The following is a 13,957-nucleotide window of genomic DNA, read 5'->3' on the forward strand; positions in this document are numbered from 1 at the left end:
CAAAAAGTTTTATTTATTTCAGTAATTCCATTCAAAAAGTGAAACTTGTATATTATTTTCATTCATTGCACACAGACTGATATATTTCAAATGTTTATTTATTTTAATTGTGATGATTATAACTGACAACTTATGAAAATCCCAAATTCATTATCTCCGAAAATGTGAATATTACTTAAGACCAATACAAAAAAAATATTTTTAGAAATGTTGGCCAACTGAAAATATATGAATGTGAAAAGTATGAGCATGTACAGCACTCAATACTTTGTTGGGGCTCCTTTTGTCTGAATTGCTGCAGCAATGCAGCGTGGCTTGGAGTCGATCAGTCTGTGGCACTGCTCAGGTGTTATGAGAACCCAGTTTGCTCTGATAGTGGCCTTCAGCTCTTCTGAATTGTTGGGTCTGGCGTATCGCATCTTCCTCTTCACAATACCCCATATATTTTCTATAGGGTTAAGGTCAGGCGAGTTTTCTGGCCAATTAAGAACAGGGATACAATGGTACTTAAACCAGGTACAGGTAGCTTTGGCACTGTGTGCAGGTGCCAAGTCCTGTTGGAAAATGAAATCTGCATCTCCATAAAGTTGGTCAAAACTTTGTGATGATATTCTAATTATATGACCAGCACCTGTATGTGTGTTGGATAGGCTCAACCCCAGTAGCTAACAGCAACCATGACAGCACACCTATGGAAACATTTTAGATGTATTAGATACATCATCAGCAGGGGGCCTCCAAGAGCAACTTGGATACATAGGCCCACATCCACTGAAACGTATTGTCATGCCTTGCACACAGCAGAAAACATTTGTGACTTTTGATATCCATGGCCAGCAGGGGGCCTCGAAAAAAGACTTGGATGTACAGGTGCTGGTCATAAAATTAGAATATCATCAAAAAGTTGATTTATTTCAGTAATTCCATTCAAAAAGTGAAACTTATAGCATATTATAGTCATTCATTACACACAGACTGATATATTTCAAATGTTTATTTCTTTTGATTGTGATGATTATAACTGACAACTAATGAAAATCCCAAATTCAGTATCTCCAAAAATGTGAATATTACTTAAGACCAATAAAATAAAATAAAATTTAGAGGCCTTTGCAGGTGTTTTGGGTTAATTAGCTGATTAGATTGTGGCACCAGACTGTCTTCAATATTGAACCTATTCACAATATTCTAATTTTCTGAGGTATTGAATTTGGGTTTTTCATTAGTTGTCAGTTATAATCATCAAAATGAAAAGAAATAACACTTGAAATATATCAGTCTGTGTGGATTGAAAGTTTCACTTTTTGAATGGAATTACTGAAATAAATCAACTTTTTGATGATATTCAAATTTTATGACCAGCACCTGTATATAGTAGGCTATACATTATCACTTCTACAAACCTTCTTTCTTAAAAGGTAAAATCCCTATAGGACAATGAGTAGGATGTGAGGAGGAGAGCCTGAAGTTTAAATGTCATTGTTGACAAAGCCGATGTGCCCAAGTACTAAACATTACTACTTGATTATACATCATGCTAATCGGTCCAAATACTTATGGAATTCACTGTTACACAGAGATCAGTGCATGTATCTCATCAATGCATTGAAAATACATATACTGTTTGTTTGTGATAAATTGGTTGTAGGCCAATTCTTTCTTAAATATTTCTTACTTATTTCTTTGTGTGTGTTATACAAATACTCTCACATCTGATTTACATTATATAATTAATGGCAATTAGATTATCTGCAATAAATGTGAGTATATTTGTGGAAATTCAAGGTTATTCATAATGTCCTCCAGTTAGCTTGGTAATAAAAGCAAACTGTTATCAGTTAGCTACATTAAAGAAAAATCTATCTCTTAAGGTTGACTGGGGAAACAGTTAATATTTTACCTTCTGTATGGAATGTGAGAATAATCTTCATCGTGAAAGATAATTTTAAAACTGGCTTTGAAGTCTTCTGAGCCAATGATATCAGTGAATGATATCTCAGACAATTATTGCATACCGAAGGAGTGGGTGGCCAAACAAGCTTAGCCCAAAGAATCTCAGGCATGACAATCATGAATAACGCGTTCTTCTAGGTGTGTCATTTCAGCCTTGTGTGGCCTATAATTTGTGGCTGACATGGAAGTGACTTACACACTTTGTCATTTTCATTGGCAGTAAGTAAAGTTTGTGAAGGCTCCAAATCTCGACTGATGAGGCGTTGGACCATGGTCTCTAACAAGAAGCAGCAGGTTATTTCCCCTGAGGGATGAAATCCAGGTCAACAGGGGATGTCGCCTGCCAAAATCCTTGGCTCTTTAACTAAAGTTTCTTCCAAATCATAGTGTTTTGATAAACTCAAGCGTGTACCAATGGGTTTTGATCCATTCACCACAAACTCCCACTAAATGCAAATGTGGCACATTATTATATTGTAAGAAGACAACAAAAGTTACAATAACTTGAGTTCCTGAATTCAAACCAAAATACTGGAACTATATTTAGGAATTTCCTCTGCTAAGTACAATCTGGTAATAATTCAGACAATATTTGATTGATTTTATAACTCAGTAATAGTATCTTCATAATTATTATAATGATCCATTTATCAATACATTTCTTTTTACATTTTATCTGAAAAGGGTTTTACCTTTTAAACATGTTGACAACTGTTGCTTGGCATACTTAACACACAGTACAGTGAGGGGTTTCAGTTAATTGCAACACTTCTGTGGATGAAATACTTCTAAATTCCAAGTAACATTCACATTTAAAAGCTCTATATGAAAGCATGGTGTTTCGTAAAGTACTCAGTTTTTTTTTACCTCACTTCCTTCCTTCTGTTTCTTAAACACTGATTTAGGAAACCGGTGTCTCCTGCAATATCTCTGTGATTGACGTGTGTTTGTGATTATTTTTATGTGGTCAGGTTTCCTCAAAATATAAGTTTCCTATCTACATAAGAAAAAAGCTATTACTGGCTTAAGAGGTAAGCTTTAGGGTAAATGTTACAATTTATATAATGGATAGAATTAGGGTGTCAAAAGGTTTGTGTTTAGGGTTGGGTTAGGGTTAAAGGTTAAGTTTAGGTTTGTAAAGTTAAACATAGAGTTAGTTTAATGCTAGGGTTATGGTTAGGGGAAATAAGATTAGGAATGTGAATAATATTATTGTCCACGCAAGGATGGAGATTCTAAATTTTTATGTGTGTGTGGTTGTGTGTGTCCTGAAAGAAAATTACCTAATTTGTTTTCTGAATGCAAATAAAAAGATTGGTAACAGAATTATAATCTGAGCTGTTATTCTGTGACCAACATACATCCATACAACTCACTGATGCTCTGTGTTGCCAGTCTTTTAGCTTCCACCAACCCACGTTTTTGTCAAAACATGACTGGCTGATTTGATTTGCCATATAAAAAAACGTTTTGAACCAAGTATTGTAGTTTGGGATTATTGATTGTCTGTTGAAAAAAATGCAAACCACGATGTGAAGGCACTCAGACAATCATTGGTTTCTAATTGTTTTTGCTGTCCATTGACACAGAAAGCTGACATTTCAAATTAATATATTGTAGCTGTAAATTGAATGCTGTTGACAGTAACATTTCCCACAGAATTATTGTGTGTTGATTTTATGAAGGGAAGTGTCCTCATCTGCTTCCAGCATGAGGGAAGGGTCATGTGAATGTTGTAGTTGTGGGTGCATTTTTGTTTTATGACACATTAAAACATTTCGAAATCTCCAGTTGCCTCTAAACAACGCTGAAAACACTAACCAATAATTTCTCTGGATCAGTGTTTTGGACAATTTACACGTCATGGGTGAGGCCAATACTTGAGAAAATGATTCTTGTCCAGTGACACAATACCGGCCAGTAGACAGGATATCTCGACACTTCCATGCTGATGTGACACCTCTTCTGAGTGTCTCCTTCTTCTTCCACATCCTAGAGGCTAAGATGGCAGGTGAGCACCAAGTTTTCTGAATATTTGTGCACTTTTGACGGATGGTTGGTGGATGTATGTGTGTGTTGTGACGGATGGTTGGGTTGGTGGATGTATGTGTGTGTTGTGACAGATGGTTGGGTTGGTGGATGTATGTGTGTGTTGTGACGGATGGTTGGTGGATGTATGTGTGTGTTGTGACGGATGGTTGGGTTGGTGGATGTATGTGTGTGTTGTGACGGATGGTTGGGTTGGTGAATGTATGTGTGTGTTGTGACGGATGGTTGGGTTGGTGGATGTATGTGTGTGTTGTGACGGATGGTTGGGTTGGTGGATGTATGTGTGTGTCGTGACGGATGGTTGGGTTGGTGGATGGATGTGTGTGTTGTGACGGATGGTTGGGTTGGTGGATGTATGTGTGTGTTGTGACGGATGGTTGGGTTGGTGGATGGATGTGTTGACAGAGGGATGGAAGAAAAAGAAAGAAATGTACAGAATACTGAATACTTAATTCAGCACATAATGTTGATGAAGTTATACTGGTTATTGACATACGAAGTATGTTGAAAATGCTGACTGCAACGAGACACTGAGGTGAATGAGGGATGTAATGATCCACAGACACTGGCCTTTGTCTTAAACTATTTCCACTGAACAATCCTATAAACCCCATCAAACTCAAATCTAGACTTTGAAACCAGTTCTGCGTCATTTTGTCATGGCAACCCAATAATCAGGGACATATTTCGACCTGGGACACCAGACGGGTGATATTAATGTTGAGGAAGAACAGAAAACCACCTCCGGATGTCATAGCGTAAGAGCTGAGTGTCCGCTCTACAGACGTTTTTGTCAAAACATGACTGGCTGATTTGATTTGCCATATAAAAAAACTTTTTGAACCAAGTATTGTAGTTTGGGATTATTGATTGTCTGTTGAAAAAAATGCAAACCACGATGTGAAGGCACTCAGACAATCATTGGTTTCTAATTGTTTTTGCTGTCCATTGACACAGAAAGCTGACATTTCAAATTAATATATTGTAGCTGTATATTGAATGCTATTGACAGTAACATTTCCCACAGAATTATTGTGTGTTGATTTTATGAAGGGAAGTGTCCTCATCTGCTTCCAGCATGAGGGAAGGGTCATGTGAATGTTGTAGTTGTGGGTGCATTTTTGTTTTATGACACATTAAAACATTTCGAAATCTCCAGTTGCCTCTAACGCTGAAAACACTAACCAATAATTTCTCCATATCCAACAGAGCACCAAATATTTGAGAACGTAGGAAATTACATCGATGAAAATTACACCTACGACAATAACTTCTCCCTAAACCTTGACACCTTCAAGTGCTCGACTCAGATCCTCCCCACTGGTGCTGTCATATCCCTGGTCTTCCTTCAGGTTGTCATCTTCCTGTTGGCTGTTCCTGGAAACCTACTCGTGGGGCTGGTGATTGTCTCCAGTCGCCAGTTATTGACCTCATCGGACATCTACCTGTTTCACCTGATGATAGCTGACGTGCAGCTGGCTCTCACCGTTCCCTTTTGGGCTGCCGAGGAACTCCATGGCTGGATCTTCGGCGACTTCATGTGTAAGTTCCTGAACCTCATCCGGGATATCAACTTCTACACCAGTATCCTCTTCCTGGTGTGCATCAGCGTTGACCGCTACCTGGCCATCGTTCACACTGCACAGTCCCGTAAAGCCCGTCAAATGGGTTGCAGCTGGATCATCTGTGCCTCGGTCTGGGGTCTGGGGATCACTCTGTCCCTCCCCGCCCTCTTCAACAAGGCCTTTCTGGATGAAAACGGCAGAATGCTGTGCACCCAGCAATTCGCCGTCGACAGCGCCACCGACTGGCGACTCGCCACGCGCGGCCTTCGCCACATCGTCGGGTTCCTGCTCCCGCTGACCGTCATGGTGACGTGCTACGGTGTCACCGTGGCCCGGCTGCTGCGGACGCGCTGCTTCCAGAAGCACAGGGCCATGCGGGTCATCGTTGCCGTGGTGATCGCCTTCCTCTTGTGCTGGACGCCATACCACCTCACGATGATCGCCGACACGCTGATTAGGGCCAAGCTGGTGCCCTATAACTGCGCCGTGCAGACCAGGATGGAGCTGACCCTCCATGTCACTCACAACCTGGCTCTGCTCCACAGCTGCGTCAACCCGGTGCTGTACGCCTTCGTTGGGGAGAAGTTCAGGAGGAACCTGGTCGGACTCATCCAGAAGACAAAGCGGCTGGAGCGGGGGTCTGCGTCTCGATACAGCCGGTCCACATCCCAGACCTCAGAGGGGAATAGAGTGATATAACCGGCCCTCCGGCAGATTGTCTGGTAACACTGGGTGTCTTTTAACGTGTCTTCTACCATCAGTTTACGGACTCAGATCCTTCACATTTGCGGTTGTTTTTATGTCCTTCTGTTTTCTATTTGCTATTGGCCGGGTTTAGGCCTACTGTATGTTTGTAACGCATCATCTCTGAAACGCTGAACTGGGTTCTTGTGTTCACTGGCTGATATTCGCGTAATGGTTGTTTTAGGCAATACACTTCACAGATGAGACGGATGTTTTGATCTCCCTCCTGCTGATGCCAGACCCAAAATGGGCTGTATAAATGCTGTGTGTGGTTCCCACATCTGTTAATGTTACCACACTCAAATATTGGCAATGTGTTGCACAAAGAAATAGAATGGTAATACAGACATCCATCATGATCAGTTTCCTAAATGGAAGCTAGACTAGAGACAACTTTAAACTATTACAAATAATTGAACGTTATGAGAATACATGGAAAGCATGTTAAATCTTTATTGATTTTTTGAAAGATTTTCATTAGTTGCTTCATATATTGGTATTTTTGAGAATCTGTAATAAGATGGATAAAAGCCATATACTTAATGTAAATATTTAATTGGATTTGTTGTCTGAATATTTTGTTAGCGATTGAAAATACAATGTTATCAGCAGCTAGACATTCAAGGTTTCGTGGAAAATGACTACAACAAATAAACTCACAAGAAAACTCTCCAAAAACGTTAGCAGTTGATTGTTTCCATTTATTCATTGCATGGGAACACAACAATGAGGAAAGCGTTATACATTGTTCTAACTTCATGTTGCTGTTTCACCTTTTATAGCCTAGGGAAAATTGTCAGTTCCCTAAATATGATGTCTTCAGCTTGAGATACATACAGGGAAAATATCACACAAACATGAAAATAAAGTAGAATGCTACGCTGTCATGGCAACCATGGTTCTAGATCAGAGATAACAGACCTCCAGGCAGTGCTACTATTAAATATGGTTACTATATGTGTTTCTGTTTTGCTTGAAATGGAAGGGCCTGAAAATAGATACAAGCAAGTTCACCATAGAGCCATCTGAATCTGTGCCCATAGTTAAGTCCTCTACAGTTTAAAAATACTCTACATTTATCAGAGTATGTGATGACTCAAGTTTTATCTTGATTCCTCAATCTTCAAACTTGAGTTTTTATTCCCCGGACCTAGATCATTCATAGAGTTAAACTGGGCTAAAACCCAAATCTGAGCGGAGGGCTATTTTACAGGTTGATGCTTTAAAAATATACAAACTTGAGTCTGCCACGTGGTGTCATAATCAGATGGGTAAAATGTATGTAGATATCCTGGAATGTAGATACACTTGTGCTTATAAGTTGGCATACCCTGGCAGAAATTGTTACATTTTGTCATTGATTTTGAAAATATGACTGATCATGCAAAAAAATATATATATTTTGAAGGATATTGAGATCGTACAAAGCCATTTATCATCGCATAGTTTTTAGGTTCCTAAAAATCACCCAAATTTCCCTGATCAAAAGTGTACATACCTTGAATGTTTGGCCTTGTTACAGACACACAAGGTGACACACACAGGTGAAAATAGCAATTGAAGCTGAATTTGCCTTACCGGTAGCTTTTTAAATTGTGTCTTTTTTTGTGTGCAATTAGTGTCTGTGTATAAATAGTTAGCTCTCACTTAAGAAGTGGAAAATTTGGTGATCTCTTGATACCAAGCTTCTGGCACACTGTACCTTGATGTGACAAGACCAAAATAGAGCGATTTGTTTGGAGAGAGGTCAACAAGGCCTATAGTGAACAGAATACCATCCACACTGTGAAGCATGGTGGTGGGTCATTGATGTTTTGGGGGGGTATGAGCTTTAAAGGCAAGGGGAATATTGTGAAAATTGATGGCAAGATGAATGCAGCATGTTATCAGAAAATACTGGCAGACAATTTGCATTCTTCTGCATGAAAGCTGCGCATGGGACGCTCTTGGACTTTCCAGCATGACAATGACCTTAAGCACAGTTCTGGAGTGGCCATCACAGTATCCTGACTTTAATATCATCGAGCCACTGTGAGGAGATCTCAAACGTGCAGTTCATGCGAGATGACCAAAGACTTTGCATGACCTGGAGACATTATACCAAGATGAACGGGTAGCTATACCACCTGCAAGAATTCAGGGCCTCATAGACTATTACAAACGAGTGCACGCTCTTATTGATGCTAAAGGGGGCAATACACAGTATTTTAGAACTAAGGGCATGCAGACCTTTGAACAGGGGTCTGTAAAAAAAAATCTTTGTTGCCATTATTTTGTTTTATGATTGTGCCATTCTGTTATGACCTACAGTTGAATATGAATCCCATAAAAAAAAATTGAGTGCCAGCTCACTCATGTTTTCTTTACAATTGGTACATATACAATTTATACAATTCTTCAAGGATTTGCTAACTTTTGAGCACATCTGTATATTGGAAAATAAAACAATCTTTCAATTGTTAATTTTGAAAGAAGTTTATGAAGAGGAAAAAAACTGCACAACTTTGGGAAATTCACTTTTCATGCGTAAAATCGGTGTACACATTTATTCGATAGCGTACCAAATTCTTTAACAAAGTTTGAGAAGTTGTACAATTTTATCTGCAATGGTGAACCAAATAAAGTTAAACTATCTTAAGTGGAACATCCAATTGCATTTTGCTTTAATGCAGTATAAAACTGGCCATATTTGATCTTGTAGAAAAATAAAACCCAAATCTAAATGATGCAATGCAGAGTTGATTACAGTTCCAACTTGTAATGATGACGGAGAGACCAATAGTCTTATGACAAAAAAGAATAAAGAAGGTCAGTGGCGTTACTCAGAAGGGGTACTAAGTATGTAGGACCCTAACGTGTAGAAGGGCCCTCAAATTTTTTAAATTCTTGAATAAAAAGGGACCGCCTATGTACAGGGCCCAGAATTCTGAAGGTATCATGTTTATGAATGACATTGTAAATCAGAACAATGACAAATTATTTCACAGTCAGTGAACAGCGTGGTATGGTGTACACAGCTGAAAGGTGCCATTAACTTACTGCAGCTGGACCACAAAACTGGATGCTCAGTTTATTGGATATTGGAATAGTCAGGTCTGTGCAAACACCACTGCACAGAAACAGAATCATCAGATTATTTCTGGGCACTAACTGTAGCTAGTTTGTTGAGGCTGGATTGACTGTAATTTCATTACTAAAATCTGGGGTTGGACGTATAATTGAAAGGGAACAAATTCAGGAAAATATCGCTGTGCTCTTACAGTATGTTAAGTGATGGGAAATATTATTGTGCTATTAGGTAAAGGGTTAATCTTTGGGGTAAATATTTTGGAATTGATAAAGACACAACCTTGAGAAAAGATAACTATGTTAGAAAAGTGTGGGAAAGATTCTGTGGATATCAGTGAATTGGAGCTGAGATCAGTTTAATCAACAGTTTGGTCAACTTCAAATCAAATAATATTGTGATATTCCCCATCTTATAAATTGAAAAATTATAATAATACACTGTACTTTTTTGTGCTTGATAAGATTATTGAATTCCCATTTCATCAAAGAGAATTCTTATGCAAAACTGTGAGGTAACTCACACTTCCAAATAATTTTGTACTCAAACTCAGTTTCACTGAAAACAGAAGTTACCTTTCAGCCAGGAGCTGATGATGCACCCAACACTCACATTGGTTCCTTCAAACTGTTTGTGCGAACTGACAGAGCAGTCGTCTCACCTAATGGTTCAAGATGCTATACTTGGCTGCCCTCTAGTGGCTAATATTTTCTGTCCACACACAATATACCCATGATGACAGAGCTAAAATAACTATTTTTGATTTGTGCCACTTTTATTGATGATAAAAAACCTGATATGCCTAATGTGCAGATGTTTTCACAGTATTTTTCTTTGTTGTTATGGAGTATTGTGACCAGATATTTTGCTAAATATATTTAATAATTGATTGTATGTTTGTCCATAACACAATACAATGTGGAGTGGTTTTAATACATACTGTACATCTTCAACAGGTCATGATTAAACTGTATCGAAATGAAAATGATCTGCAAGTGGCAGCTTTACACCTTTTACTATACATTGTGCTAACTACACATAATATTGAACAACTCCTTTAATAATAACATATACTGATTTTATGTCTTGAAACAAAGTTAAGAAGAATGTGTTGGAAATACAAGTATTTATTTTGTAGATTTATTTAAATGGAAACATCAGTGCCAATTCACACAGTGCACAACATTGTTGAAGATTTCAAACATGAATAGATAAAAAGATGAATGTGTGTTCAGGTGGAAAAGGAGAGGGTTGTGGGGCGGAGTTGTTGGGACTTCTGCTTCTCGACCACTGTTCAGACCGCTGCCTTACCTACAGCTACCTTTCAATGCCATAATGGGGACTTCATGGGGTAATGTCCTATGTGAGGTTGATCTCTTGACTTGCTGTTGCTTCATATTTCTCGGGGAGGTCAGTAGGATCAGGTCTTACAATCCTAAAAAGAAACACTCTCAGTCCCAATCCCACTGAATCCATTTTCAACATGACAATAGCATGGTCTTTGACTTCATGCGGGACTAAGCTAGGTAGGCAGAGAGATAATAGTTCCTCCTGATAATAGATAATAGATAACAGACAATGATAATAGTAATAACTGAGAAAGAGCAGTCATTGTAAATGGGGTGAGAGTTAGGGCAGTAATGTGGTTGATTATATGATAGAGATACTGTAGGTAGGCCGTGTAACTAGGTTTATTCTCCTCATACATCAGGTCACATGATCCAATCAGAGCCAGTTTCCAGAACTTACCACGATTCACTGGTTGTGCTAATGAAAACTCCAGGCTGTTGTGGAAGAAGAAGATAAAGTACATCACCTTACTGAAGAACTTAACTGTAATAATCAGTTCACTGTAAACCTGTTGGACTTTCAGACCATACCCTAAGCCATTTCATATGCTAGGTAAAAGCACCTCATTATAAGCTATGGCCTAATTAATCCTCCATGACAGCTGTGTTTGTGCTTCATCAGCTCACCTGTCGTCAGGGGCGATGCCTTGAATCAGACGGCGGTAGTTCTCGATCTCGGCTTCAAGCTTCATCTTGACGTGAAGTAGCTCTTGGTAGTCATCCACCTGCTTCTCCACCTGCGTCTTAACTTTTCCCAGTTCTGCCTCCAACTGCAGCAGGATCTTATTGACACGGGTCATCTCATGGCTGTACCGGGCATTTTTTTCCTGCCGAGTTTCCTCCAGAGAGCTGATCTGTGATGGACAGGGGCAGGGACCAATCATTTAGGGAATGGATCTGACAGAAAGGCACAGGGACCAATCATATCCATTCAATCTTGATGTTTGAGCGTCAACTTGTCTTGAAAAGGTATTCCAGTCAAAATGTTGACTGTAGTCTCAATTCTTTGTCTTTGTATATCTATAGTATATCCCCAGGGAAAATGTTTTACTGTGGAATGCTGTTAAGTTATTAACTATGAAGCTCTGTAAAGAGTTTTTTGTCAAGCACAGATGAAGCATGTGTAAGGAGTACAGAGCTAGTATTTTGTTTGTGTGTACTGCATATGTGTGTGTGTGTGTGTGTGTAAGGCCTTGCTACACAGTAACAATGTGTGCTTACAGTAACTGCATATGTGTGATCCTAGCTTATTACCGTTCTCAGCATAGCCTGAATGTCGATCTCCAGACGCTGTTTCTGTTTGCGCAGCTCTTTGAGCTCATTCCTGCTCAACTCCACAGCCTCAGTGTTCTGAACCACCTCTACCTTGATGCTTTCAAACTGACAGGGAACAAGACAGATAGAGGACAAATTAACTCATAAAACAAGGGAAAAAACTTGGAATGCGTGACAGTACTTTAATGACATGAAGCGAAGCCACGCACCTTTCTTTGATACCAGGCGTCGGTGTCCTTGAGGTTCTTCTCTACCAGTTTCTCATACTGGGCACGCATCCTCTTGAGGCTCTCACCGAGGTTGCTGTCCCTGGAGTCAAACTCCACAGTGATGTTGGAGTTATGGATCTTCTGACACAGTTTATCGACCTCCTGCAAGCAGAAGGCCATACAAGTTGATAAAAACAGTTCCAGAAGAAATGTGTGTGTGTGTGTCTGTTTGTGTGTGTGTGTGTACTCCTTACATCCTTATGGTCCTGCTTGAGAACATCCAGCTCTTCCTTTACAGATTTAATCTGGCTCTCCAGCTGCATGCGGTTCAGGTTGGTGTCATCAACCATCTTCTTTAGACCAATCAGATCGTGCTTCAAACTTTTCCTGGTCTTTATTTCATTTTCGAGCCTGAAGGTAAAGGAGGCATGGTTCACAGTCTCCCTTAGTGCCGTACAAAGAAAAAACTATGTGGGATTTTGTAGTGCCATGTGGACTGTTTTCCTAAAGTTCTTAACAACATAATCCAGGCCAATGATGAGAACAACTCATTTGTTTTTAGTATTCCTATCCTTATTTGTTTTTTTTAAATAAAAGTAATAAAGCTACTACATTGGAATTTTTTAATCTTTATTTTCATTGTAAAGCCCATTGAATAACTTCTATGTATGAATTGTGCTATATAAATAAACATGCTTTCTTGCTTACTACATTGGATTTAAAAAACCTGATTGTTGTGGATAATTACATTTCTATAATATATTAAAAACCACATCGAGACTCACTTATTTTTAAAGTCATCATGGGCCAATTTGGAGTTGTCCCTTTGCTGCAACAAACGTGCATTTTCCAAGGTCATACGATGGAGCTAAAATAAATTAACATAGGACCAGGTGAACGAACATTGGACCAGATGAACGAACATGGGACCAGGTGAACGAACATAGGACCAGGTGAACGAACACTGGACCAGATGAACGAACATAGGACCAGGTGAATGAACAAAGGACCAGGTGAATGAACATAGGACCAGGTGAACTCCATAACTATGCACAGTTGTGCACTGACAGACAATTTGCACCATTTGATAAACTTAAGCTTAAATTCAAATCAGAAGGGTGAAATTGATCAGTCAAATTAGTTCTAATAAGTGTTAAAAGATATCAAGTAATGTGAAAAATCACCTTCTTTCTGAGGTCAGACAACGGTTTCTCCACCTCATCCCAGTCACGAGCGTTCGGGTCTCCTCTCTTGTCTAAGATGTCCTGAATCTCGTCCTCCAGGTCTTTGTTGTCTTTCTCCAGCTTCCTTACCCGACCCAGATACCCAGACAGACGGTCGTTGAGACCCTTCATTTCCTTCTTATCATCCGGGGCGTTCCGGAGGGGCTGAGAGGAATCCTTAGAATTCTCAGGGTCGGATGAACGCATCGCACTCCGCAGCCCCTCCAGACTAGCAACGGACATTCTGGAACCTCTTCCCCCCGCCCCACCGAACACGGTGATGGCACTGTTCTTAGACATGGCGGTAGTTGATTCGAGAGAAAAAGTAGCTAGACACTGTATTGAAGAAGATCGCCTCCTGTAGTGATGGGGATTTCAAAAGACAATGTTAAACCACTGTGGAAGCCCCATCCATATGACTGGCGAAACAATGTCCAGCACACCCCTGGGAAAACCGGTTTAGGGTCGACATTCAAGTTTTGTGTCTTAACTATGTTTGTTTTTTTTTACTTTTACATAATTG

At 39.5% G+C, this 13,957-nt stretch overlaps 2 protein-coding genes across 2 annotated transcripts; one reads left to right on the forward strand and one right to left on the reverse strand.

The window, feature by feature from the left end:
* Positions 1 to 3,799: 3,799 nt before the first annotated feature.
* On the forward strand, positions 3,800 to 6,982 carry LOC105023730 (C-X-C chemokine receptor type 2). Its single transcript, XM_010893147.4, has 2 exons — positions 3,800 to 3,964; positions 5,212 to 6,982. The coding sequence occupies exons 1-2, from the start codon at positions 3,958 to 3,960 to the stop codon at positions 6,264 to 6,266; spliced, it is 1,062 nt and encodes a 353-aa protein (XP_010891449.2). The 5' UTR covers positions 3,800 to 3,957; the 3' UTR covers positions 6,267 to 6,982.
* A 3,564-nt stretch (positions 6,983 to 10,546) lies between these two features.
* LOC105023748 (keratin, type I cytoskeletal 18-like) lies at positions 10,547 to 13,797 on the reverse strand. The gene is made up of 8 exons (XM_020042255.2): positions 13,396 to 13,797; positions 12,997 to 13,079; positions 12,466 to 12,622; positions 12,212 to 12,373; positions 11,982 to 12,107; positions 11,355 to 11,581; positions 11,128 to 11,162; positions 10,547 to 10,813 (listed from the first exon to the last, which is right to left on the reverse strand). Exons 1-8 carry the CDS (start codon positions 13,732 to 13,734, stop codon positions 10,806 to 10,808), a joined length of 1,137 nt encoding a protein of 378 aa, XP_019897814.2. The 5' UTR covers positions 13,735 to 13,797; the 3' UTR covers positions 10,547 to 10,805.
* Between the last annotated feature and the right edge of the window lie 160 nt (positions 13,798 to 13,957).

The sequence above is a fragment of the Esox lucius genome, chromosome 22 (assembly GCF_011004845.1).
Source record: "Esox lucius isolate fEsoLuc1 chromosome 22, fEsoLuc1.pri, whole genome shotgun sequence".
NCBI lineage: Eukaryota > Metazoa > Chordata > Actinopteri > Esociformes > Esocidae > Esox > Esox lucius.

Bases quoted from the DNA above. Each gene is read 5' to 3' on its own strand.
- LOC105023748 (XM_020042255.2), bottom strand. From the start codon at position 13,734: ATGTCTAAGAACAGTGCCATCACCGTGTTCGGTGGGGCGGGGGGAAGA. The intron at 13,080-13,395 runs GTGATTTTTCAC...AATTTATTTTAG, and splicing joins TGTCTGACCTCAGAAAGAAG to CTCCATCGTATGACCTTGGA. The intron at 11,163-11,354 runs GTGAGCTGATGA...CTTCCACAACAG, and splicing joins GGCATCGCCCCTGACGACAG to CCTGGAGTTTTCATTAGCAC.